At 37.4% G+C, this 24,719-nt stretch overlaps 1 protein-coding gene across 1 annotated transcript in view; it reads left to right on the forward strand.

The window, feature by feature from the left end:
• The window catches only part of LOC139723053 (ER degradation-enhancing alpha-mannosidase-like protein 1), a 30,857-nt gene that overhangs the window by 3,104 nt on the left and 3,034 nt on the right, over positions 1-24,719 (forward strand). The window contains exons 2-11 of the mRNA XM_071634327.1: positions 1,496-1,568; positions 2,586-2,689; positions 3,454-3,625; positions 5,512-5,695; positions 6,843-6,934; positions 7,968-8,050; positions 8,808-8,928; positions 10,041-10,211; positions 12,249-12,322; positions 23,075-23,171. Coding sequence (XP_071490428.1) covers positions 1,496-1,568; positions 2,586-2,689; positions 3,454-3,625; positions 5,512-5,695; positions 6,843-6,934; positions 7,968-8,050; positions 8,808-8,928; positions 10,041-10,211; positions 12,249-12,322; positions 23,075-23,171 — 1,171 coding nt within the window. The remainder of the gene's footprint in view (positions 1-1,495; positions 1,569-2,585; positions 2,690-3,453; positions 3,626-5,511; positions 5,696-6,842; positions 6,935-7,967; positions 8,051-8,807; positions 8,929-10,040; positions 10,212-12,248; positions 12,323-23,074; positions 23,172-24,719) is intronic.

Consider the following 24,719-nt stretch of genomic DNA (forward strand, 5'->3'; position numbering starts at 1 on the left):
AAATTACAATATAAGATTTTTTTACACATCTTGAAACATTCATTTGGCTGTAGTGTAGGCTTTGAAATGTTTGTCATATAGTATAATAGTAGCCAGGAAGTGTATTCTAACTTTTGTAAGTATTGCACCAAGCGTTAAAAAAAATGATAATGATTAATGAATTATCAAAATCTTTCATCTGAACTTTTCTTCTAAAATGAACAACTTTATTTTACGAATATGAATATGCAGTGACTTACCCTATATTAAATAGAGAATCTATTAGGCATAGGCCAAAGTTTGTTTCGAAAATCTGTGCATTTTTTATACCGCTGTGTTTCACTTAAGTGTATATATTCATCATGCGTCAGTAGTGTCTGAATTTCACACACTGACGTGCAGCTTCCATTTCCGGTTTTTTGCCTGTTATTTGTGCACCCAAACAACTGCACAATATGTGGGGTTTTTTTCTGATCCTTTGAAGCTTTCATTTTAGATCGATATGTCTGAATTACTCAATTTGTCCAAAAGAAAGGCATTAAATGCACGCTGAATGACTTTTCCACAGTGAGTAAAACAATCACAATTTTAGCGCGGCGGTCGCCGACCCAGCGGCCGCCGGCGGCGCATGCGGCCGCGCCCGGCTAACTATGCGCGATGGGTACGCTGGGCTGCTAGCTGCAAGTGCAACTCGCTGGGTAGCTAGCTCGCTGGGAGCCCCCGTTGGCCCCCAGTTATGGCGGCCGTTATAGCGCCGCTAGCGGCGGTAGGTGAATAGGTCATCGAAATTGAAACGGTCTATACAGTAGAATGTCATGGAATGAAATGTACAGGTAGCCAGAAAGACAGAGTAGATGCTACAGTCCATTCTGATTATCAAAAGATGCACAACTGTAGATACATACATGGACATTGTGTAGATCGCCATTTGCTTTCTCTTTTTATAATTTTTTACGTTACAGTAGAGGTACGGTATATAAAATAGGGTGATGCTTTTATTTCATGAGATATGGAGGGAATGCATCATACATCTTGTGTACATGCACAACAACCCCCAAACACCCAGATATCATAAACTTGATAAAACAAAGTGACACCAAACAGATGACCTGTCTTAAGAGGCCATTGTACTTGAAGCTCAAAATGCTCAAATGTCACCCATATGATGATTGAAAAATAAGTGGAGAAGGGCCTGTAATGTTTTGACTTGTCAAGGTATATCCTGCACTCGTTATTTGTGAGAAGAGGTCCACTGTTGTACTCTGTCCTAGGCATGTATTATAGGCTTTTTTTTCTTGCACAGACTGTTTGAAATACAATGTACAACATGCCTGTACATGTACACTGTACTACTTTTACTTTCACACCTTTGCACAATACTGAATTATATTTTCATTTGATATCACTTACAAGAATGAAAAAAATTTGCTTTCATTGCACATGAATGCCTCTAATTTCGATTACTGTATATATCTATCCTTTGTTTTGTTTTTGTGTTATTTTGTTTCTTTCACAGAGGAAACTTGAATATCAATGATGTACTTGGTGACTTTTCGTTAACACTAATTGACAGTCTGGACACCTTAGCAGTAAGTCACATCACTTTTTATGTCTGCCAAATTGCATGCACTTCATATTCCCTTCTAGTCTGAGTTTAAAGCACTCAAGGTATTCTTTCATTTGTTCCTTGTTGATAATAAAGTTAATCTTTAAATGTGAAATTGTTCTTTTTGAGGAGGGGGTAGAAAATGTGTCAGCTGAGCTGAAGTGTAAAGTAATGACATGTAGCTTTTTTTATAATCGAAATGACAACAATTATACTTAAAAAAGTCTTTAGTTCATTATAAATTTATATTTCATGCCAGAATAAGATACTTCAGAGAACATCAAGTTGTTTATTTCAAGTTATATCTAGATGATATATGACAGATGGGAAAATAAAAAGAACTCTGAGAGACTGTTCCCCCTCTAAGTCATTCTTCTGGTAGCTAACTGTTCACTTTAAATAACTTAAGAGAGTTGTTGGATATACCGGTAGTAGAACTTGTGTGATATGTTTGCTATAAGTACCAGGTATGTAATTGATATCCTTGTTGTTGCTTAGCTATTTGTGATCATTTGAAACAAATTTATCAGAATTATGAACTTTATCATTTGTCTATTGCCATGCTTTCATTTAAATTTGTGCATGACTCCAACCCCTTGTAAAACTGATTTTCTATTTCTCTTATGTACCATCCCAGTTTTAACATGCACTGATCACAAGTTGCACTCTTTTACAATTCATCAGTGAATTACATTCTTTCCTCACAACTATTGAACATTATTTTCTGTAAATTTTATTGTAAGTTTGAATGTGAAGTGTAAGAGAATCTTTTATTGTCACTTTTCTCTTACAGATTTCTGCTTTTTCTAATTGTATGTATTAACATGGCAACATCTTTATTACAATTTAGTTCTAGGAAGTACATGAGTATTGATACTCTGCTTATTACTAATGGTAAATGAGACAAGATTTCACCAGATACATTCGTATGTTTGTGGTTGAATGTGCAAACAAATTATGTGTTATGTCCTGTTGAATTTTCTTCTTTGTAACTGTTCAGATACTTGGGAATGCCAGCGAGTTCCAACGGGCTGTAAATCTGGTGGTAGAAACTGTGTCATTTGATAAAAATACTACAGTGCAAGTATTTGAATCAACAATACGGTAAGTAACTGACACTTAAATTTGACACATGGTATAAAAACTGCCTGTAAGCTGCTGCATAGCTGACTGACTGAAAATGATATTTCTCAAAACTGTAACAAATGTTTCAGTAGACATCAACTGCAATATTTTGGTCAAAGCAAATTGCTGAAGCTGTTTTTGTTATTGAAGTTTATCTCTGCATGTGTGAGTAAAGAGTAGTACAGTAGTATTTCAACAAGTGCTATTTGCTGCATACATCATGTCTTGTAAGATAGCACTTCAGTACACAGAGTATAAAGTGCCAGGGGTCAAATACCAATGTAAATATCATTAGACAAGACTAGAGTGGATGGTAAATGATAGCAACCAGCAGAATTGCTTACTTAAATAGGAGATGATTTGCATGGTTGCATGGATTGGAAGTCCAGTGTATTAAGCATTGAAATTACACAATGAGCATCCTGACAGTGTTTTTGTGGGTGCTGTTTATTATTTTTGTCAGAAAGCTTGCATACAACTGACAGATTTCAATGAAATTAAACTATGTTTGTACCAAAATGTGTGATTTTTGCCTGCAAAGGATGTTCATACTTTGCATCAGTGTGTTGTTAGATCTGCAGAGGGATTAAAATCCTAGTCATGTCAGTCATATGCCATCTACATGAAATCTACAGCAAACTATCTGAAGTATGTTAACCCTATGTACAAAGTGTACACAGAAACTTGTTTTGGGAAGACTGTGAATGTAAAGGGGGTATTGCCAACCCCATATTTGCATACAGGGTAATAGGAGGCCTGCTGTCAGCTCACCTGTTGATGACAGACCCCCTCCAGCCTCTTGGTGACTTGACTCCTCCAGACTACAACAAAGAGCTCCTCCACCTGGCCCACGACCTTGCAACAAGACTCCTCCCAGCCTTTGAGAATACCTCCACCGGTCTTCCACATCCTAGGGTGAGGAGAGAAACTTTCCTTATACTATACGCCATATATTTCACAAGGATTTTGATATCGTGAATTTCGTGAGTCAGGTGCTCTTTGCATATTTTACAACACACAAAAGTATTAACTCTGATCCCGACTTGAATGTGGCATGCATACATTTCTCCATCCATTACTGTATTCCACGATTGTGAATTTAACCATTTGCAAAATTATTTGACATTCCCGATTCATGAAAAAAATTAGACTTGCTAAATATATGGCATATATATACAGTAGCTGTTTGATGGCGGCACATTTTATCTTTTACTAATAATGTTTTTGTAACTACAATTGTATTGTATTTCAATGCATTGTAGTGCCTTGTACTGTATTGCATTGCTTGTTTGTAAATCCCTTTATTTTAGTCACTTTTTAATGGCTGGCATTCATGATAAAATTAGTTTATAGATACTTTAATAGTGTACGGAAAGCCCAAAGGTGGTTCTTAGAATGTTAGGCCATTTCATGTATTCAAGATGTTAAAAATTTGATTGCAATTGGAATTGATTGTGTAGAGTTACATCCTATGGATCAATGGTTGATCAGGACAACAAAGAAAATTAAATGTTTTTGACCCAGTATACTAAGAAGTGTATGGGTATATATGATTACTATGATTGTTTTTCTGTGTATGCTGCAGGCTTTCTCTTTTTCACAGTCATGTATGAAGTCTTATAATACATGCTATGTATACATATTTTTAAAGTGATTTAGCTCAGCTGAATGTAGCATTTTACGCTGTGTAATTGCTGTCAAATAGTATGAAAATGTCATCAGTGGTATCTTCAACAAACATGATATATATCATGTAGTTGTGCCTCTATGATTTTAGCCGACTTATGTTTGTTTTTATTATACCCCCGCCAAACGAAGTTTGAAGGGGGTACATAGGAATCAGCGGACGGTCGGGCGGTCGGGCGGTCGGGCGGTCGGGCGGTCGGTCTGTTGCAAATCTTGCGTCGCGAACTACTTCCTCAGTTTTCAACCGATTCCCATAAAACTTGGCACAGATGTGTGCCTTGGGTTGTAGATGTGCAAGACATATTTTTTGACAGTACCCAAAAGTACGTTGCCATGGTAACGGCATATTATGGGCAAAAATGGGTACAAATCTTGCGTCGCGAACTCCTCCCACAGTTTTTGATCAATTTTTATGAAATTAGGTACAGATGTTCATCTGAATATGTTAATGTGCAAGACACATATTTCCGCAGTGGCAAAAAGTGCGTTGCCATGGTAACGGCATGTTATTGGTAAAATATAGGGCAAAATGCTTTATGGCAAAACTGCTTCATCAGTGTTCTTCCAATTCTCATGGAATTCATGTTGAATGTTTGTCTTAGGATATAGGTCAGCATGACACATTTCTTGACAGTGACAAAAAGTATGTTGCCATGGTAACAGCTCACATATTATGAGCCAAAATGATGGAAAATTTTGTGTTGCAAACTACTTCCTCAGTTTTTGCCCAATTTCCATGAAACTTGGTACAGATGTGTGCCTTTGGTTGTAGATGTGCAAAACGCATTTTTCGACAGTACCCGAAAGTACGTTGCCATGGTAACGGCATATTAATGGCAGAAGATCAAGGAAAGATCTTGCGGATTTAACTACTTCCTCAGTTTTTTGACCAAAGCTTATGAAATGTTGTTTGGCGGGGGTATAACCAGTCGCTGTAGCGACATTTCTAGTTTTTCTCACTCCATTTGGTTTATATTGATTCGATAGTGAAATTTTATCCCATGCTGTAAATCTGCATCTGAACAGATCCACTGTTGGTAGGAGATCAGCAAAGGTCTGTACATGGTGATGAGTCACAAGATTAATCTCAATGGCTCATTCTCCCCATGGTACAGGTCAATCTGTGCAATGGTGTTCCCAAGGATGGTATCCAGGAGGCGTGTACGGCTGGAGCCGGCTCCTTGGTGCTGGAGTTTGGCTTGCTCAGCTCCCTCGTGCAGGACCCAGTGTTTGAGAGTCTGGCTCGCAAGGCAGTCACCGTCCTTCTTGAGCAACGATCTAATACTACTGGTCTCCTGGGTGAGGAATATGGGTGAAAGGACCTTGAAAATGAAATCACAATTGAGAAATATTTGAGAAAAACTGAGGGGCTTGAATACAAAACATATAAACACCATTTTCAAATGCTAATTTCATTATCAAAAAGAGAACAACTCACTCTTTTCATTTAAACTGCACTTGTTACATAACATATTTTTGAAGATATTACAACATTTATCATATACCCTGGTATATTTTAATCATTTTCTTTACTTTTCAGCAGCTTTTAATCTCAAATATCTCAAGTTGATAAAAATGAATATTTTGATTTTTGCATTTAAACTGTTCAACTGATATGATTGCCTTGGGGATGTTTAATCAACATTTGTCAGCGGTGACAATTTCAGCAAAATCCTTGGTTTTGATTGGCTGAGATGCTCTGGTCACTGACTGTTACTATGGTGATTCAAGTTGTCAGCGCTGACAAACATTGATGAAACACCACCCAGATGTGTGGCTTGATGGATGTAATATTTAGTATAAATCGCTTACTGAAGTCCCACCATCAGGAGATAATGCAAATACTTCATCCTCGCCCAAACAAGCAAAACTCCCAAACCCAAACCAAAACAAAAGAGAACAAATAGTGGCATGATACCTTCCATCATGGGGTTGATTTTGGGCTAATGGGGCTGATTTCAAGCTCTTTAGTGCAGTTTGATTCCTTGCAGAAACTGGCATACTCTTAGCTATGAGGGTCACATATTTGATGTAGGACTATTTTGTAGGACTGAAGAATGGATCAGAGAAATGCATGCCATTACAATTTGCTCCAGTCTGTAGCACATGCATTGTACATAGGAAATTAGGGAGATGGTAAATGTAATGTAAAGTTTTGTTTTCTGTTTCTGGAATTGAATCTATGCACCTGCCAATCCGTCTGTATGAACAGGTGCATAACAACTGATGTGTCAATAAATTAGTGAAGTCCTTGCTGTATGAATAGATACAGGAAAATATGAGCACTCAGGACTCTTTAATGGCTTGTGGAAAATGTGATGATCGTATCATTTATGATTATGTATATTTATGGCTGAAACATTGATCTATTAATCTGTGGATCCATTCCTCTATTCACATAATCTGTCTTTCTGTTTGTTGTCATACCGTTTTATCCATTTTTCAGGAAACGTCATCAACATCCAGACTGGTGAATGGATTGGAGTACAGAGTGGGCTTGGAGCTGGCCAGGATTCCTTCTATGAATATCTGTTGAAGGTACTGTCCTATCACCTTTTGCCCTTATCTCCTATTACCTCGCAGAGTTTTATCTTTCACATTATGTTCCACATACTTTTCTCGTCGAGATGTATAGCTGAGAGGTTAAAGGCGTCGTCTCTGGCGCCAGAGATGTAAGGTTGCACATGTGCGTGTTTGAACCCCACAATATGACGAGTACCTCTTCTCTTTTACTTTTTTTTTTCAATGGAGTAATTCCACTTTCGTCCATGTAGAAATCACGTTGTTATGTAAACGCACCCATACGCACACACACACACACACACACACACACACACACACACAATATCCCTTTGTTTTGTGTTGGAGACTACATTGCTTAGACTGCCGCAAAATTTTGCAGGCTTATAGAGTTTGTCAAACTGATCATATTATATGATGATGATGAGATGAGACATAGCCCTCTTGGTTATGCAAATAATGGTCAAAGCTCATATTTGAAAATACAAATGTTAAAGTGAAGGTGACTCTTAAAAGAGTTTATCGCCATGTTTGATTTCTGGTTTGTTTGTTTTTTTCATTTTGAAGACATATTGGTAAATATTCAGTTACATAGCCTGTCAAATCGACTTACTTGCACACATGCATGAAATTTCCACTTGGTTGCATGACAGAAACAATTTGATCTGGATTATGTAGGACTGTATAAAGAACTGGACTTCACGAATGTATCTCAATATAATTTCAAGTCGCTATTTTACATCATTTTCGTTGTCGGTCACCCGTGACCGATATCTGATGACCCCCAGCGTATCACCTAACTCGTCTTCAGTGATGAGTTTCATATCTCGTTCATCTTCAAATTTGAGGATAGGGTGTTGACAGATGGGGACAATTTATTGGAAAATGTAAAATGTGCTATTCTAGTGTTGGTTTTTACACGCAGTTGAATTTTTATAGTTGTTAAAAGCAGGAGTTTGACAAAATGCCCAAAAACATACATTTGGACTTATCTGTTTAATGTCTAATGTCTGTGTGAATTGATTTGCATCTCTTTTGTCTTACCGTGCAGAGCTTCATCATGTTTGGAGACCATCAATATCTGGAAGCCTTCAACGAGCTCTACAGCAGCGTCAAGAAGTATATGCGGAAAGGGTTAGTGCCTTCGTTATATGCCAGAATGTAGAGCGCTGTGTAAGTACCACACTCTGTGTCTTGCTGGCATTTTCTTCTCTCTCACTCTCCCTTTCTCTGACCATGATGATTTGTGTAGGAATGTACTCCAGGAATGTACTCCTCTATAGCCGGGGAGAGAAATGACATATTTAAATTTCTGCGAAGTAAAGATTGTATCAGTCTCCCATACCACATTCATCATGGAAACTTCTTATAAACTTGGTCCACTTCACTCCACCAAAGGGTATGGGTTTTAAGGATAACGTGCTGTGATTATGTTTATTCATCATTTATATTGAGACTATTTTCTTAGTGTGATAAGGTGTAATAGAATCAGTAGGTGAAATCATATTTAGGTAACAGAGAAGCAGAGGAAAGATTGCATTTGTGATATATATTAGTGGTATGTAGGGGGGAAAAAGCTACCAGTATGAATTTTTTGATTACGCTGAAAATTTGGCTCCATCTGGGTCTCATGAAGTATTCAGAGTTGACAATGTGATCTTTAATCACAGCTTTGCAGTATTTACTGTGGTTGAATGTAGTGTGGCATGAAAATACATGTCAATATATATCATGCTGTTAATGTTGCAAACTGTGACAATTGTGAATAGATTGGAGTATTGTATCCTGACATGTAAGAGCACCCCAATGACTGCTGGCTATTCATTTGTGGTAAGTGAAACGTTTTGGCAGAATTAGTTATCCATAATTGTTCTGTACAATCTCTTCACAGGCGCGAATCGTGTCGATCTGGTATCGGAGACAGCCCCCTCTATGTCAACGTCAACATGAACAACGGCCGCATGCTTAACAACTGGATTGATGCCCTTCAAGCAGCATTTTCTGGAGTACAGGTGAGCAACTCATTAGAGAGCTCCTTCAGTAAAGGAACTATGCAGTGCCAGTATGTGTTGACTTTCATTGATTCATAATATCCTCAACATCACCTTCGTTGCCCAAACCCCCCAAAATTAAGGAATCTTTTATAATCTTCACCAGAACCAGAAGTGATAGAGCAAAGTTAATACTATATACTGTAGTTTAAGAGTCTGCAAGATTGCATGGAAGGTGCGATACTCTGGTGAGCATGCGATCCCCGGGTCTCTTGTTTTTTTGTATGATGATGATGACCAACTGTGGCATTTCTGTAAACATATGCAATATATGGAACTGTAAACAGTAAGTAACCTTGTTTGACACAGCAATGAACAACATCACAATTTAGAATGTAGATTAGAAAGCTATAAATTTCAATCAACTACATATCCTAGACTGCATCAGGGAATAATTTTCCTGGTATTTCACTGCAATTTGCTATGCATTTTTACACCACTGCTACACAAACTAACTTTTGCTCCACAGTTTTCTTCCATAGAAATGTACAAGATACCACTTGAAATATTGTTCATCAGCTGAAATTGCTAATCAAATTTGAGTTGGAAAATTATTCCCGGCCTCATGAATAATAAATTTTAAGCAAATCTGCTGTTTTAAAAACTGTAATTTGCTTGACTCTAAAAGTGGAAATTTTTGCAGTGTTAAAATTTTTGCGCATTTAGCACTACCAGAAACCATTACGAAAATAAAAGCATGAGAATATATTTGCTTACAATATATTCCAGTAGTTCATGTCTTGATTCCATGGAATTATAAACATGCAAAACTCGTCTTTCCCAGCTGAGAGCGAAGAATTACTTGCACAAAATATCCACTTTTACAATATAGTAGCACAACGTATCATGATCTTTTTCCTCATTTTGAAATGCTGTAGCACCAGAAAAATGATTTTATATTTTAGTTTACCTTTTCGAAAGAGAAATAGACTGAGGAGGACAAGACTTGATACCAGTTGGTGATAAAGACAAAAAAGTTTTATTGTGCCATGAAATGACCTAGAAATCTTTATCACAGTGCAAGGTTCTCTGATTGTGTGATGTCTATCACACCAAACTCTCACTAATCCAAGGTGCTTGCAGGGGACTTGGATGAGGCAATCTGCAGTCACGCGTACTACTACGCCATCTGGCGCAAGTTTAATGCCCTCCCGGAGAGGTTTGACTGGTTCCGGAAGAACGCCAACGTCCTCTTCTACCCTCTGCGTCCGGAGCTGATTGAGTCCACATACTTACTTTATCAGGTATGATTGCATTGGGAAGTACTAAATTCAGCAGGGATACGTCCATGATGATCCATCACATTGTGATATGCAGAGAGTGTCACCCCCATGAAGCTAAGAAAGCTGTAAATTTAAATTATTGGCCAAAAAAAGAAAGAAAAGAATTTGATGTTCTCGATGAAGTTTGTACATTCACAATTTTGTATCAGGTACCACTTGTTGATATTTCAGTGCTTGAGAATGATTTTAAGCACAAAGCTCGTGTGTGTGTTTTTTTGTTAGCGTGTTTTCGTGGTACTTTGAAATTATCTAATGTGTCTATGCATGTGCTGTATCTTTAGCATGCCTTGCTGTGTATGGACTTGAAAGCTGATGTTTCTTAGTAAAAGACTCTTCCTTTTCTAGCATATTGACAATTATATTCCAGTTTAAAGTTGTAGACGTTAAGTTACTTTGTCAGGCCTTTCGTGATGTATTTTGTAGTTTTGTGTATGCTATATTAGTTGTGAATTTTTTCCATGGTGTGTATTTCAAGGATGCCAGTTTTCAGGCAAAAGCCTGAATTCAGGCCCTGGCATTTTGTTCAGACTTTTTTGTGTACAAAGGAGCTTCGTATTTCAGGCCTTCTCTTTCATTCTAACTGGTGGTATTTGTAGATGAAGGGTTTTTTATGGTAACACATTGCGATATTAGTCATGAAAAGGATTGTTTGCATGGAGTGGATGGGTTAGTGCACAGTTGAGAATGAGAATAGTCTTATGTTGAAAGGTTAGTTCCGTGCAGATCTAATGTAGTATAGGAGCTGGAGAGATAAAGACAGTATTCTCGCAGGGAGTTCTGAAAAGTACAATGACGGGGAGAGTAGTGCATCCTTCATCTTTTCCATTGCCATACTCACACCCTCATTTGATTTGATGGCATGCCCAAACTTTGGATTACATTTAAAACCCATGTGTGCAGAGTAGTGAATAAATGATTCATTGTTTACACCATGCAGGGCAGTAAACCCGTACGTGCGTTGTGTTGGGTCAAATTTTCTGTGCTTACACCTCGTGGCGTGTGGCCGCAAGTGTGCCAGGCAGGCAGTCTTTGCAAATTCCTTTGTAGCGAGTGATGACTTCCGCCACCCATGCATGAAATTCTTAAATGAATGTAGCCCGCAGGGGGGCTCCCTGCAGGGCACACAAACGATTACAGACTTAAAAGACACCCGATATCCGTCCTCTGTCATCTACATCCTCTTTCAGTCAATTGCAAATCGTTTCCAGAGACTTTTCTGGCTTTCTCCTGGCGCTGCAGTCGCTCTCTCCCGAGGGGAGTGATATCAGAAGTGGATCCTATCATGTTGCGAGCTTACTCATGAACCCATAAAAGCGATGTTTGGAAACATTGAGAAAAGTATTTGAATGCAATGCATATTTTGTGGCATTGTGGATCAGTTTTCACAGGAAGCTGTGGTCAGGATTGGATTATCATGGACTACGTTGAGTTTAACGTCCTCCCCGGGCGGGTGTACCCCTTCTTAAAACAACATTGTTCGAAGTCGGTTGTAGAAGCATAACATGCTATTCATGCAGTAGTTGCATAGAAATCAACAATGTTTTAATCTGAATTCCTTTCTTACAGAAACTGTGTGCTGTATAATAAGACTGAAATTTGCAATGTTTTTGATAAATTTAAGAACTGCAAAAATGGAACAGTAGCATGATTATTTGTGTGTGTGTGTGTGTGTGTGTGTGTGTGTGTGTGTGTGCTGGGCGAATTTCACTTAAGTTAAGTTACTAAAGATTTTGGATGTTTTAATATCTCACCATGTCTTCTTGTTTTCATGCTAGTTAAGCATGAAATGCATGAATTATTTTGTTGTTGTTCACAGTATGTCTCTGAAAATAACCTCTCATTCAGTGGAAATTGGAAAAAAAGAGATACAAGCAATATCACAAGTGTCCTCAGCAGTTAGAATATCTAAATTGATTTTTGATATATTGCTCTGTTACCAATATTCCTTTCCTGTTGTGAGATTGTAAATTTGTATATTTTTATACCTGTTTTTTACAGGCAACTGGTCATCCATTCTATCTGTTTGTTGGCAGCGACATAATGGACAGTATAGAGACTTATACAAAAGCCAAGTAAGTAGATAGCCTCATGAAGCAGCAAGCAGATCTACTGCCTTTTTTGTCATTTCTTTTCTCTTTTTCATCAATGATCTATATCAAAGAGAACAGATATATCTATTTGTATCAATTTTAGATACTGTGTTTGAAAATGAATTTGCTGAAAAAACCAAGATAATGATCAAAACGTACATGATAACTTTAATTATATTTTTCAGAGTATTGTTGTTTAATGAGTGCGGTATTTGGAAAATTATATATTTTTGTCTCTTTGATGATGACCTTGCTTTAAACCAAATTCAAAATGACGTATATCAATTTTTTCATGTTGTATCCTAAATACTTTTAGTGAAAAATTGAGCGAAGAAAATGGGATTCCAACAGCATTCGAACCCGAGACCTCCTGATTTCTAGCCCGATGCTCTACCAAGTGAGCTAGCAGTGTTTGTCCCAAAAACCCTTATAGCCCTAGTACAGTGTTCGTCCCAGAAACCCATGTGGTTGGAAGCTATTGCAGTGTGTGTGTATGTGTGTGTGTGAGACACACACACACACACACACACACACACACACACACACGTTTAACCTGACATAAGCCTGAAGGATGTAAATCAACCTGGGGATAAATGTGTGGGATTACCGAAGTGATGCCCTTTTTGGATATGTAATGAACCTAAACAAAGGGAAACCAACCAGAAATGAATATAATTCACTAGTGAAAAATTGAAAAAAAAATAAGTGAAAAAATGCACCCTCTGTGAGAACTTTTCCTGGAACAAAAATGGATATTACTAGAATTATTTGTAATCGAATATCAGTTGAAATTTTGCATGCAAGCTGATGGGAGACATGTAAAGCAATGACCTCAAGTAGCCCTGTTTGGATTTTTTCTTTTTTGTACCTCCATCATGAAGTGGTGCCGGAGGCATTATGTTTTCGGGTTGTCGGTCCGTCCATCCTTCCATCCATCCATCCGTCTGTCCTTCTTCCTTCCGTCTGTAATCAATTTTGTGGACAGCATAACTAAAAAACCATTTGAGGTTTCCTAATTAAACTTGGCATGTATATGTATGAGTGGGCATACAAGTTGTGCCTATCAACTTTTGGATGCACATACTTAAGGTCAAAGGTGAAAAGGTCAATGTCAAATGCTCAAAAATTTCACTATTTCCCCCCATATCTATGCAATGCCTGAAGGTAGTTTCTTGAAACCTAGTGTATACATGTACATGTACTACCAAATGAAGATTCTCCAGAAAGAATTTCAGGTCATGAGGTTAAAGGTCAAAGGTCAAGTGAAAATGTTAGAATATCACTTTTTTCTCCATATCTCGCAAATAGTATAAGGTATCTTCATGGAACTTGGTATGTATGCATGTACTAACTGGCAGTGATTATCTAGGAAATTTGGGGATGTGGGTCAAAGGTCAAGGTCAACTCCTCAAAATGTCAATACTTCCCTCATATTTATGCGATGCTTGCAGTTTTTTTCTTGAAACTTGATATATGTATTACCCAATAGAGATTCTGTGGGAAGTTTCTTGCCAAAAGGTCAAAGGTCAAAATTTTACAGGTCAAGTGAAAGTACTAAATTTCACTTTTTCTTCCATATCGTGAAAGTGATTCAAGGTATCATCATGAAACTTAGTACATTTTTCTGCATGTTCTACCTGACAGTGATTCTCTTGAGAACTGTAGGGTCATATTTAAGGTAAAAGGACAAGGGTCAAAGGCCAGATTTACATGCTAATATTTTACCTTTTAATACTAAAATTACACTTTTTCTCTGTACCTTAAAAATTACTCAATACATAAACTTAAAAAAGGGTCAAAAGTCAAGTAAAAATCCTCAAATCCCCAAATATCTGCACTCTTAGACAATTTAGCCATTCATCCAATAAAACCTACTTCAAGGAAAGTGAACATTCAGCACATTTGTGATAAACTGTCATCACACATTGTCAAGACATTGTACCACAGTCCTATTAGGAGAACCATGCATTATGGCGGAGGCATACCAGTTGCCATTGCGACATTTCTAGTTTAGTATTTAATGTCCTGGAGAATGATGACATTCCTTTGTGAAAATGTGAAACTTTGAAATTCCATGACTTTCAGTGGTCCAGTTTAATGCCCGATTTGTTTGGTTTGCTGTTTGTATTTCTTTTTGTTCTAGCCCTCATTTGCTTGAAGTCAACTTGAATAAGATGTAGAGAGTCTCTTCAAAGAAATTAATGTACTTATCCACTTTTTGTTAAATGTTTTACCTTCTATTTTACGAGGCTTTCCTAATTTCTTTTGGGGGTCTGAGAGAAGAAAAGCAGAGAAATGTCAAGTTTTAGTGTCATTTCAGACAAGCATCTTTGATTTTTACTCAGTATCACAATTCATCCTGTCATTCAAGGGAGTAGCCAGAAATGAGTGTGAGAAACTGTTTTTCCCAGGTTAATGAACTGTGGTCTGAAGGCAATGCTCACGCGGGCAACTGAGCCAATGCCAGAATCTGAAAGTGTCTTTGGTGGAGAAAAATCATGCTGTATCATGAATCCAAGTCATGTGCTGATAAGCAATAGGCAAGAGGTGGTGAACAAAGTGGGGTTTTTGGTTTCAACGAACACATTTGTCATATCTATGTGAGAGTGGGCATAGTGTGGTGTGTGCTGAGTCACAGAGACATGCAGGGAACTCGGCGGAAATACATCCAATTGAAAGGAGTTTCATATCTCGCCATTTGGGAATTCAGAAAAATATTCTTTTCATTGTGTGATTTGATCGTGGTTTCCACAATGATAATATTTCATCTCTTGCGTCCTTGGGCCATATTTGTTTAATATTCACAGTTCAAAACATTTTATAGATTAGTCTTTGTCCTATTTTCGGTTGTCTCCAGTAAATGTGATTCAAATGCCTCTTCCATGCACCATGTTTATTCCCAAAATTTTATAGAGCATCAAATTTACAATTTGATGAAAGAAACAAGTGCAAGCGAGTGGAGACTAGTGCGTAGAGAATGTGGTAGATTGAGAATGTACTATGATATTCTCAATTGGCTCATTATATGTCGCCAGATCATCGTCTTGGTCTAATGCCAGTTGACAAGTCCAATAAAAGCTTCTCCCACAAACCAATAGATTAGGGAATATACAATGAAGGGTGCAATATTCCTATTAACTCTTTGTCTGCCACGTTCGCATCCCCAACTCAGTCGACGGTTTGCCAACTTCGCACATTTTGCTCAAGCGCTTAACCGCGCATGAACTGATCAATAAATCGCAGTATGCCACAGTGCATTGAAAGCATTATAGCTATAATGTTGTCATAAAATATACTATCGCAACAAAGCTTGCTATTTTTTCTACAACTTCACTGTTTCTAACATAAATGATTCTGTAAAAAGTTTTAAGGCTTTTCAAAAAAAGAAAGTTTTCAACAAAAAAAAAAAAAAACTCATGTGTTGCAGTCTGAGAATAATGTGTCATATGCAACACCATGGCACACAAAAGAGTTAATGCACTCATGGACATATCTCTTCTTAACATCCATTCAGTGTCAGCTCCGTGTGGCAGATTAAATTAGCATTGTTGGCTATGAAATCAGATGCACTAGATTTGAGACAAAAGGTTTGTCTATGCAGAGGTTTCATTCTTCTATTAAGTTTGTACAATAATCCTATATCAGGTGTAGGTGAGCATTGTTGCATTACTTCTGGTATAAATTGAACAAACTGCCATCAAACAGTACAAGGAAAATTGAATTTTGCTCTGCTCTTTGAGAAAAAACAATTTGTGGATATATGAAGAATGAAGAATATAAGCTTCAAAATTTTACAATTTCAATGAAAATTGATTATTCCTATTAATCTCGTAGTTCAGTCAGTACTGTCCACCATTATGGTTATTCATGAGATTTTGTTTAAATTTTCCTCATTTCATTTATGCAATTAAAATTGGAGTTTGCTCAGCAAGTGCCTGTTCCAAAAACTGTCCTATCTATTCACAATGTTATTTCTAGTAGAATTAGTGATGCTAAGGCACCTAATAAGCAAAAATCAACGCAAAATGTAGCAACTTTGTGGCAGTGAAAGTCTTCCGGTTGATCATGGTGTCATGCAAAAGTGTTTGAGTATCCAGTAGTAGCTGTACTATCACGTGCATGACCCGGAGAGTCGTTGGAGGAGCTGCAAGATGGCGGTTTCATACTGAGCTGATTCTACAAAGGATGTGACCCTCTTTTGGCAGACAGTTCACGGAGTAATATCACCCCCAAGGGACTTGAGAAGACATGGGAAGCACTCAAGTGACGGCGTGGTTGAATTCAAGAAAAATCACCTCCTCTTGTGTTTCAATAGACCGGCTCTGAAATGTATTCAGAATTCATGCATGCTTTGTTCACAAAAGTTGCCCTTGACAACCGCAAAGCTTGCCAGAGGCTTGCCCTACCTGGCAACAACTCAGTGAATCCCTGCCTATGGAACTTAGTGGGAGGGAGCAGGTGAATGAGATGCTTTGTTTCTAGGCTGTTGGAAAAGAAACATCCATAAATTGTGATACATTACAGAAATGGTTTATTAGAAGGTCCAGTGAGAGTTCTTAAGATGAATTTTGGTGCAGAGATTGAGATTCTGCTGGGAGATCACTACCATCTAGCTGGTCACCACTGAGAGGATTATCCTCCAGCCAGACCATAATACCCCGATTTCACAAAGGCTTGTCCTTATCGGTCACTCATCGGAAGCAAAGTTTGTTGCTTCCGGCCACCCACCGAAGTATATGGCCTTTTTTACGATCAGTGGTGTAACTTTTGTACTCGGAGGGTCAAAATTTCAAACAAAATATTTTTTCATTATTCTGTTTGATTCCTGTTTGAAAGTATTCAAATTTTTGAAAAAATAACATTTCAGACCTTAAAGCTGAAGGGTTATTGGTGTAATTTAAGGAAAACCCTGGCACCTGAAGTAAATTTAAGCAAAATTTTGCTTTCATAAATTGCACCATATTGACAAAACTCTGGAGTCAAACTTCACCATGCAAAGTTTATATGGTTAACAACAATATATAGTTTGTGAATCAAAACTATTTGTGGGTTGAATATAAAGTGAATTAAAAAAAAAATACATGAGATTTATAAATTTTTGCTAAAAATACCAATTGACATGCAATTTTTAAGATTTTAACTATTTATTGGAGGGCAGGCCAGGTCAAACTCTTACTATAACAAGTCTTTAAGAAGGGCTACCTTCCTATGTAGGTTAAATGAAATTCCAATCATTTCTTTAAAACTTGGATTTTTCACACATGGATGTTTCGGAGGTGACAGTTAACATATTAGAATGTTTCGGAGGTGACATTAATATTGACACTCACTTTTTTTTTAGAATAAGTGACAATAACACAAAAACTTCTTCTTTTTATCAATGTTTTTAATAATTATAACTCGAGAACAAGAAATTAACTCCTGTTTCAAGCAGATAAACCACACAGAACAAGCGTTTTTTTTACACTTCATTAATTAGCATGGGTACCGGTAGTGTGCCTTCCATTTGGACGAAGGATGCAAGCTAAATATTGTAATCTGAAGAAACATGGAATTCCATTTTCTACCTTAACTTGAGATGAGGGTGTGAGATCATTTTAGTAATGTTTCATTGCTCTCTGAACATTTTATTCCACAACACCAGGGAAGAATCACTTCCGTTTCGGAGGTGACATTCAATGTTAACATTGTGTTAAAATATTAATTTACAGTAAGAATATGATGGACATAAGCTAGATATTGTAACCTGAAGAAACATGGCATTCCATGTTCTACCTTAAATTGAAATGAGGGTGTAAGATCATTTCAGTAATGTTTCTTTACTCTCAGAATATTTTATTCCACAACACCAGGGAAGAATAACTTTGTTTCGGAGGTGACATTCAATGTTAACATTGTGTTCATGTATTCATATACTATGTCCCCCCCCCCAAAAAAAAAAATAAATAAATAAATAAAAAAATTTACAATTAGACTTTTGCATTGATAGCACCCAATATGATTAAATCAACTAAATTCTACTTTGGGGTCTTAAATTATAACATCTTAGCTCTATTTTGCAGAAAGCCCCAGTCAATTTGGTGAAGTGATCTCAAAGAAATGTGGATTGTTGTAAAGGATGTCAGGAGTCTGATTCTTCCAAGTTCAGCACTTGGATGCTCTTGGAACTGCATATTAATGTGTAAACACAATATACAGAACTTGGAGGGAAGGGAATCCTCACATGCTCTACAAAAATCCTCAATTCTCTTTGACCTCTGAAGCAAAGTGAATGGGGTTTTCTGTAAGGCATGGGCAATGAGTTATAGTTTCAATCCCTTACATTGTATTTTAGATTGATTCACTATCTTTAAAGTTATCGTTGCGGAGGGTACCACTGTAATTTTTTGGCGGGGACATACAGTATGAATACCAAAAGCAAAAATTCTTATTTGACTTGTGTACGTTTTTGTTTGCAGGTAGTTTTATAAATAGATTAATTCAAGGATGTTCATGGATTCTTCATCATCCTTGATAGCCACCATACCAATGTTATGATACTGGTGAAAGGTGTTTGGTTCATCTGGGATAAATTTTCTATACACCAGATTCATTTAAACTGTTGACATTACTAAAATACATTTTACATATTTTGAATTGATTGAAAATTACCTGCAAATCATGCATATTTAAAGGGATGGTACAGTATTGGTGGAGATGAGAATTGGGCTTTTAACTTTTTGCGAGATACCAAGAAAACACTTGTGATGTAACACGAAGGATACCATTTTATGAGGAATTCAAAGTTTATTTGATGAAAATCGGGTTTGGAATCACTGAAACATCTAAAAACAAAGTAAAACAAAGCGATCGTGATAAAGTGTGGGTCCCACACTTTACTAGAATTGCTCTTTTTAGATATCTCAGCCATTTCAAAACCAATTTTCATCAAATAAACGTTGAATTCCTCATAGAATTACATGCTCTTTCATATTCCAAAAGAGGTTTCTCATTATTTCACCAAAAATGTTAGAAACCCGAAATTAGATCTCAACCAAAACTGTACGATCCCTTTAACAGTCACTTTTGAGAGTAAAAAGTATATGATAAGAAAAAACATTTTATTGTTTTTGAGGTGACACAACACAGAGACAACCCAACTTCTCAGGTGTTAAATATTTAGTGAACATTCATGTCTTTCCTCATAGCTTTAATTTTCAAATATAAGCTCTTTCTTTCAGTTCTTACTTGTTATTTTGTTTGGTTATTCTCTTTCATGATAATGGATACCAGCTCATATTTTGTTTGAGATTGTAATTCATACTAATCTTTAACAGGTTTTTACAGTTTGGTTAAGACAACAGTTTGTGTTTCCCAGCTGAAGAGAGCAGCATAATGCTTTTCTGTGAACTTGAGGGGAAAATTTGTTTTTGTTCAGTAATTTTCCCCATCAACTTCACAGAAGGTCCCGGACACAAACTGGTCTCAAATAAACCTATAAGGGACCGAAACTGGAAAAGGACAAGTTCACCTCAATAGACATAAGGGTTGAGTAAATATAGCGATATTAGTAAAACACATCAGTGAGAGTTTGAGGAAAGTAAGGCAATCCGTTCCAGAGTTATGGATTTTTGAAGTTTCTGCTCAGTCAAAGCTGAATGAGAAGACTTCTATAACTTCTACATGATGTCACATGTGTACAAGGATATAGAGAAAGTATCAAGAAAATTCAACATTCTGTATTTTCATTTTTCTTGCATAACAAAAGAACACATGACTTCTCTCTTTTGGAAGGCAGGGTGAATAATATTGCCCTAAAATACATCAGAAGCAAGTTGAAGAAATGTGCACTTTTTTCAAAAAGTAAAGTTTTGTGAAATTCACTTATATTTTCCTTATATCGTTGTATGCATGTGACATCATACACTGTCGTAGTCGTCTCATCCAGCAGTGATTGCGCAGATACTTAAAAAACCCATAACTTTTGAATGGATTGTCCAATTTCCCCCAAACTTTCAATGATATGTTTTACTGTTGAACATTTGCATTCACTCAATCCACATGTATGGACTTGTCCTTTAAGAAATCATTTTCTTTTCCTTGAAATTCCAGTACTTAAAGCCAAATTCTAAGATAAAACATAATAACAAAACAAGGTAAACACCTCATCAAAAGTACTGAAATAGAACTACAATTTTTTTTTTTTTTTTTTTTTTATCTTTCCCTTTCCAGTCCTTGGGACTTGTTCCTCTGTTCACTTTAGTTGTCACATAACTTCAATAATCTTAAAAAATACAATGTCATAAACAGTTGGTTCAACTTGGAAAATGCAATAATTATTGTCATATTAAAAAAAAAATCACATAATTTTGTTTATGATTACCACATTGTACATGGAAAAACAACAATTCAAGAACAAGTTGTGCACCAGCTATAGGCATGTGGCCTTTTTGTGGAGTTTGATGATTTGATGATTTTTTTTTTTACATTCTTTTTTTTTAAGATTGTGGACTAGGGCATGCATGAACTGCCACATGTATTACTTTGGTATCAAGGGAATTCTGGTGAGCTATGTATACAAAAGTCACTTCTGTTGTGATGATTTTGTAGATATTAAATGTATTAGAAAATGTTAATAGATAGTGAAAAGGAACTGAATTCTTGCCTTTCACTATCACATAACAATATGGTGTTAACAAACAATGTCACCTCCGAAACACAAGAAAAAGCAACCTACAAGGAAAGCTGTGATTGGTAAATCTTCACAATTAAATTGCTTGTTGGAAATCAAGCTTCTAAGATGAAAGCATCTATATGTTAACTTAACTAAAGCAGGAGAAATGATCTTGATTACAATATTATATATACAACAGATGGGTGTATTTTGTGCATTCTCATTGTTAAAAAAAGTGAAAAAATGTAAATTTGCCCTAAAACGTACAGTCTAGTAATAAAAAAAAAGAGTGAGAGTGTGGTAGTTGATTTCTCCACTTTCAGACTTATGTTACTAAAATAAATGAAACCATTGGAGTACATGATATGGTTTCTCTTCAACAGAAATGAACAAAAAATCTTGTTAACAGTGTTTTGTCACCTCCGAAACAGTAATTTTTAGTTTTTATTGAATCTTTTATTAATCCCTAGAAAATTCTCACTTCCTGTTGCCATAATACTATTGTCATCCAAAAGAGATTCCTGTCAATTGGACAGAATCAAACAAAATTGCTTTGTCTTCGAGAAATTATCAAATATAATATGCCTGTTGTTTCGGAGGTGACAATTGTTTCGGAGGTGACAAGTGTTAACGGAAAATTGTAAATTGCTCCGAAATGAAAACAACAGGCTATATTTCCACTACCTTCCTTCAGAGATAATGTGAGGGGATATGTTACATTTTTGCAAATGTAATGTATAACTGATGTCAAGAATAAAAAAATTAAATACATAAATCTGTTGTCTCGGAGGTGACAGAAATGTTAACGGAAAAGTTACATAAATTTATAAACGCTCACCAAAAAATGATAAGTTATTTGAATTAAATAATCTTTGGATCAAAGTTAAGTCAGATTGATTACTATTCTGTTTTGATGGAAATTAGCAAAGTTGAATTTCAGAATTGTGAACAAGAGCTAACTCAAAAGAGGGGTTAATTGTTAACGGAAAATGTCACCTCCGAAACATAAAGTTTGGACAATTTCAGTATTTAAAGAAGACAAAGCAGAACCTGGTAAACATAATAGTTCTTAATGTTGGATACCTGTCTATCACAACAGCAACAAAAATAATGAAAAGGAATAAACAATTTAATATGCTAGCTCTGACAAAAATACTATGTCAGAGTGAGTACACCAAAAGTGTTGGATTTCAAGCATGTAAGTGCCTGCCACATCTGAAAGAAAAAGAGAGGAAAGTTCATTAAGGTACCCAAGGTAGACACTGTGGGTGGTAAGTTTATGAGAAAAAATAATGCATATCTGTCAGTGTATAAGAAAGTTATACACCAATTAGTGTCAATACTGCATTTTACACCACTGATTGTAAAAATGGCCATATTGGATCGCAGTCTGATGAATCCATCTTGGTTGGTCGACTATCAGGGGAGTTTCAGACATGTCGCGCGTGATCCTCATCGGACGATCTTGCCTCATCGGATCACCGCCCAACATGTCTACCACTGACCTGATAGTTGACCAACACAAGTCAGATCCATTGGACTGCTATTCGATACACTTCGATGGGTGGCAGGAAGCAGCAAACTTTGCTTCCGATGAGTGACCGATGAGAAAAAAATCTCTGTGGGATGGGGTTATAAGGAAGTTCACGGTTGTGATTGCACATGTGCATATTCAAAGGTCAATTAAGAATGTTTGTGTATTTGCCACTGAGTTCAAAATGAAAAGAATCCCTAAGCAAATGAGTTCTGAGGGTCTGGGATGTTAAGTCGTATGTTCCACGCGTGTTAGAGTGTACTGATGAAAGCGGTTCATCAGCAATGCTTTCCATGCATTTCATTTACATTGATTACAGAGATACATGCTTCAGCGAAAAAAAAAGCTTCATCACAGGATCTTTCCATGTTATTTGAAAGTCTGTAGTGTAGGCATCAAGATCTTTCTATGTTATTTGAAAGTCTGTAGTGTAGGCATCAAATGAGACATATTACTTGCTAACAGTGAACTCCTTTACAGAGGGCATGGGTATTCTTTGTTATGACAATTTATATATTTCCCTATTTGTGATCTCCGTCCTTCGGAGGTGTGGATATGCCACTCTGCATAATGTCCTGACCAAAACCAAGGAAGACAGAATGGAGAGTTTCTTCCTGAGTGAAACCTGCAAATACCTTTACCTGGTAAGCACTTCACATACGTTGAAATCTTTGAAGGCTTCGTGGCTGTAGAACGTTGGGTCGTAGAAGGCTTAATGGTACACCGCACATTCTTTCTTGGGTATATTATATATGTGGCCCTGAAAAGGGCCTACCCTCTCCCAGCGTTTCGGCAAACATGTTCCTGCCATTTTCTTGCCGAAACATCAGGAGTGGGTAGGCTCTTTTCAGGGACACATACATACAACTACCCAAGAAGGAATACGTGGTGCACCGTAAGCCTTCTACCAACCAACACTTCACATGCGTACTGTGGTTGCTGTTTAGAGTGAAAAGACAGACTGTTGAATACAGTATTTTGATCTTCTCATTGGGGAGAGTCAAAATCAGTCCACAGGAATGTTTTCTTGTTGATTTTTGTTTGTTTGTTTATTCTAGATGTAATCAACCATAATCATATCTTGGCTGTCTCTCTCAATATGTGTTAGCTACATGTAGGTTTGATTTCATGAAGGCTAGCGGTTAGTGGTCAATGAACTTTTCAATAAATGTCAGGGTCGGAGTGCAATATTTCCTGAGGATAACAATGAATAGATTTGGAAAGTGGCTTTTTAGCTCACCTGAGCCAAAGGCTCAAGTGAGCTATTGCGATCGCCCTTCGTCCGGCGTCCGTCGTGCGTCGTGCGTCGTGCGTCGTCCGTCGTCCGTCGTCCGTCGTCCGTCGTGCGTCGTGCGTCGTGCATAAACTTTTTACATTTTCATCTTCTTCTTGAAAACCCCATGACCGATTTTCATCAAACTTGGCAGGTAGCATCCCTAGGGGGTTAGGAACTCAATTTGTTAAAATGGGCACCATGCCCCACCCAGGGGGCCCCCAGGGGGGCCCAAACCCCCCAAAATTAAGGAATCTGTAAAAATCTTCTTCTCTAGAACCAGAAGTGATAGAGCTAAGTTAATACTATGAGTTAGTACATTGATGACTGTAGTTTCAAGTTTGTTCATGGCAGAATCAGGGGTGCCCCCCTTGGGACCCAGGGGAGGGGGGTGGGGAAGGGTTCTAATGGGGCCTAAATTGTACATTTTCATCTTCTTCTTGAGAACTCCATGACCCATTTTCACCAAACTTGGCAGGTAGCATCCCTAGGGGGTTAGGAACTCCATTTGTTAAAATGGGCACCATGACCCACCCAGGGGGCCCCCAGGGGGCCCAAACCCCCCAAAATTAAGGAATCCGCAAAAATCTTCTTCTCTAGAACCAGAAGTGATAGAGCTAGGTTAATACTATGAGTTAGCACATTGATGACTGTAGTTTCAAGTTTGTTCATGGCAGAATCAGGGGTGCCCCCCTTGGGACCCGGGGGGGGGGGGGGGGGGGGGGGGGGTGAGGAGGGGTCCTAATGGGGCCTAAATTGTACATTTTTATCTTCTTCTTGAGAACCCCATGACCCATTTTCACCAAACTTGGCAGGTAGCATCCCTAGGGGGTTAGGATCTCAATTTGTTAAAATGGGCACCATGCCCCGCCCAGGGGGCCCCCAGGGGGCCCAAACCCCCCAAATGAAGGAATCTTTA

The sequence above is a fragment of the Diadema antillarum genome, unplaced genomic scaffold (assembly GCF_040938485.1).
Source record: "Diadema antillarum isolate AM-2024a unplaced genomic scaffold, OU_Dant_1.0 scf00000180, whole genome shotgun sequence".
Classification (NCBI taxonomy): Eukaryota; Metazoa; Echinodermata; class Echinoidea; order Diadematoida; family Diadematidae; genus Diadema; species Diadema antillarum.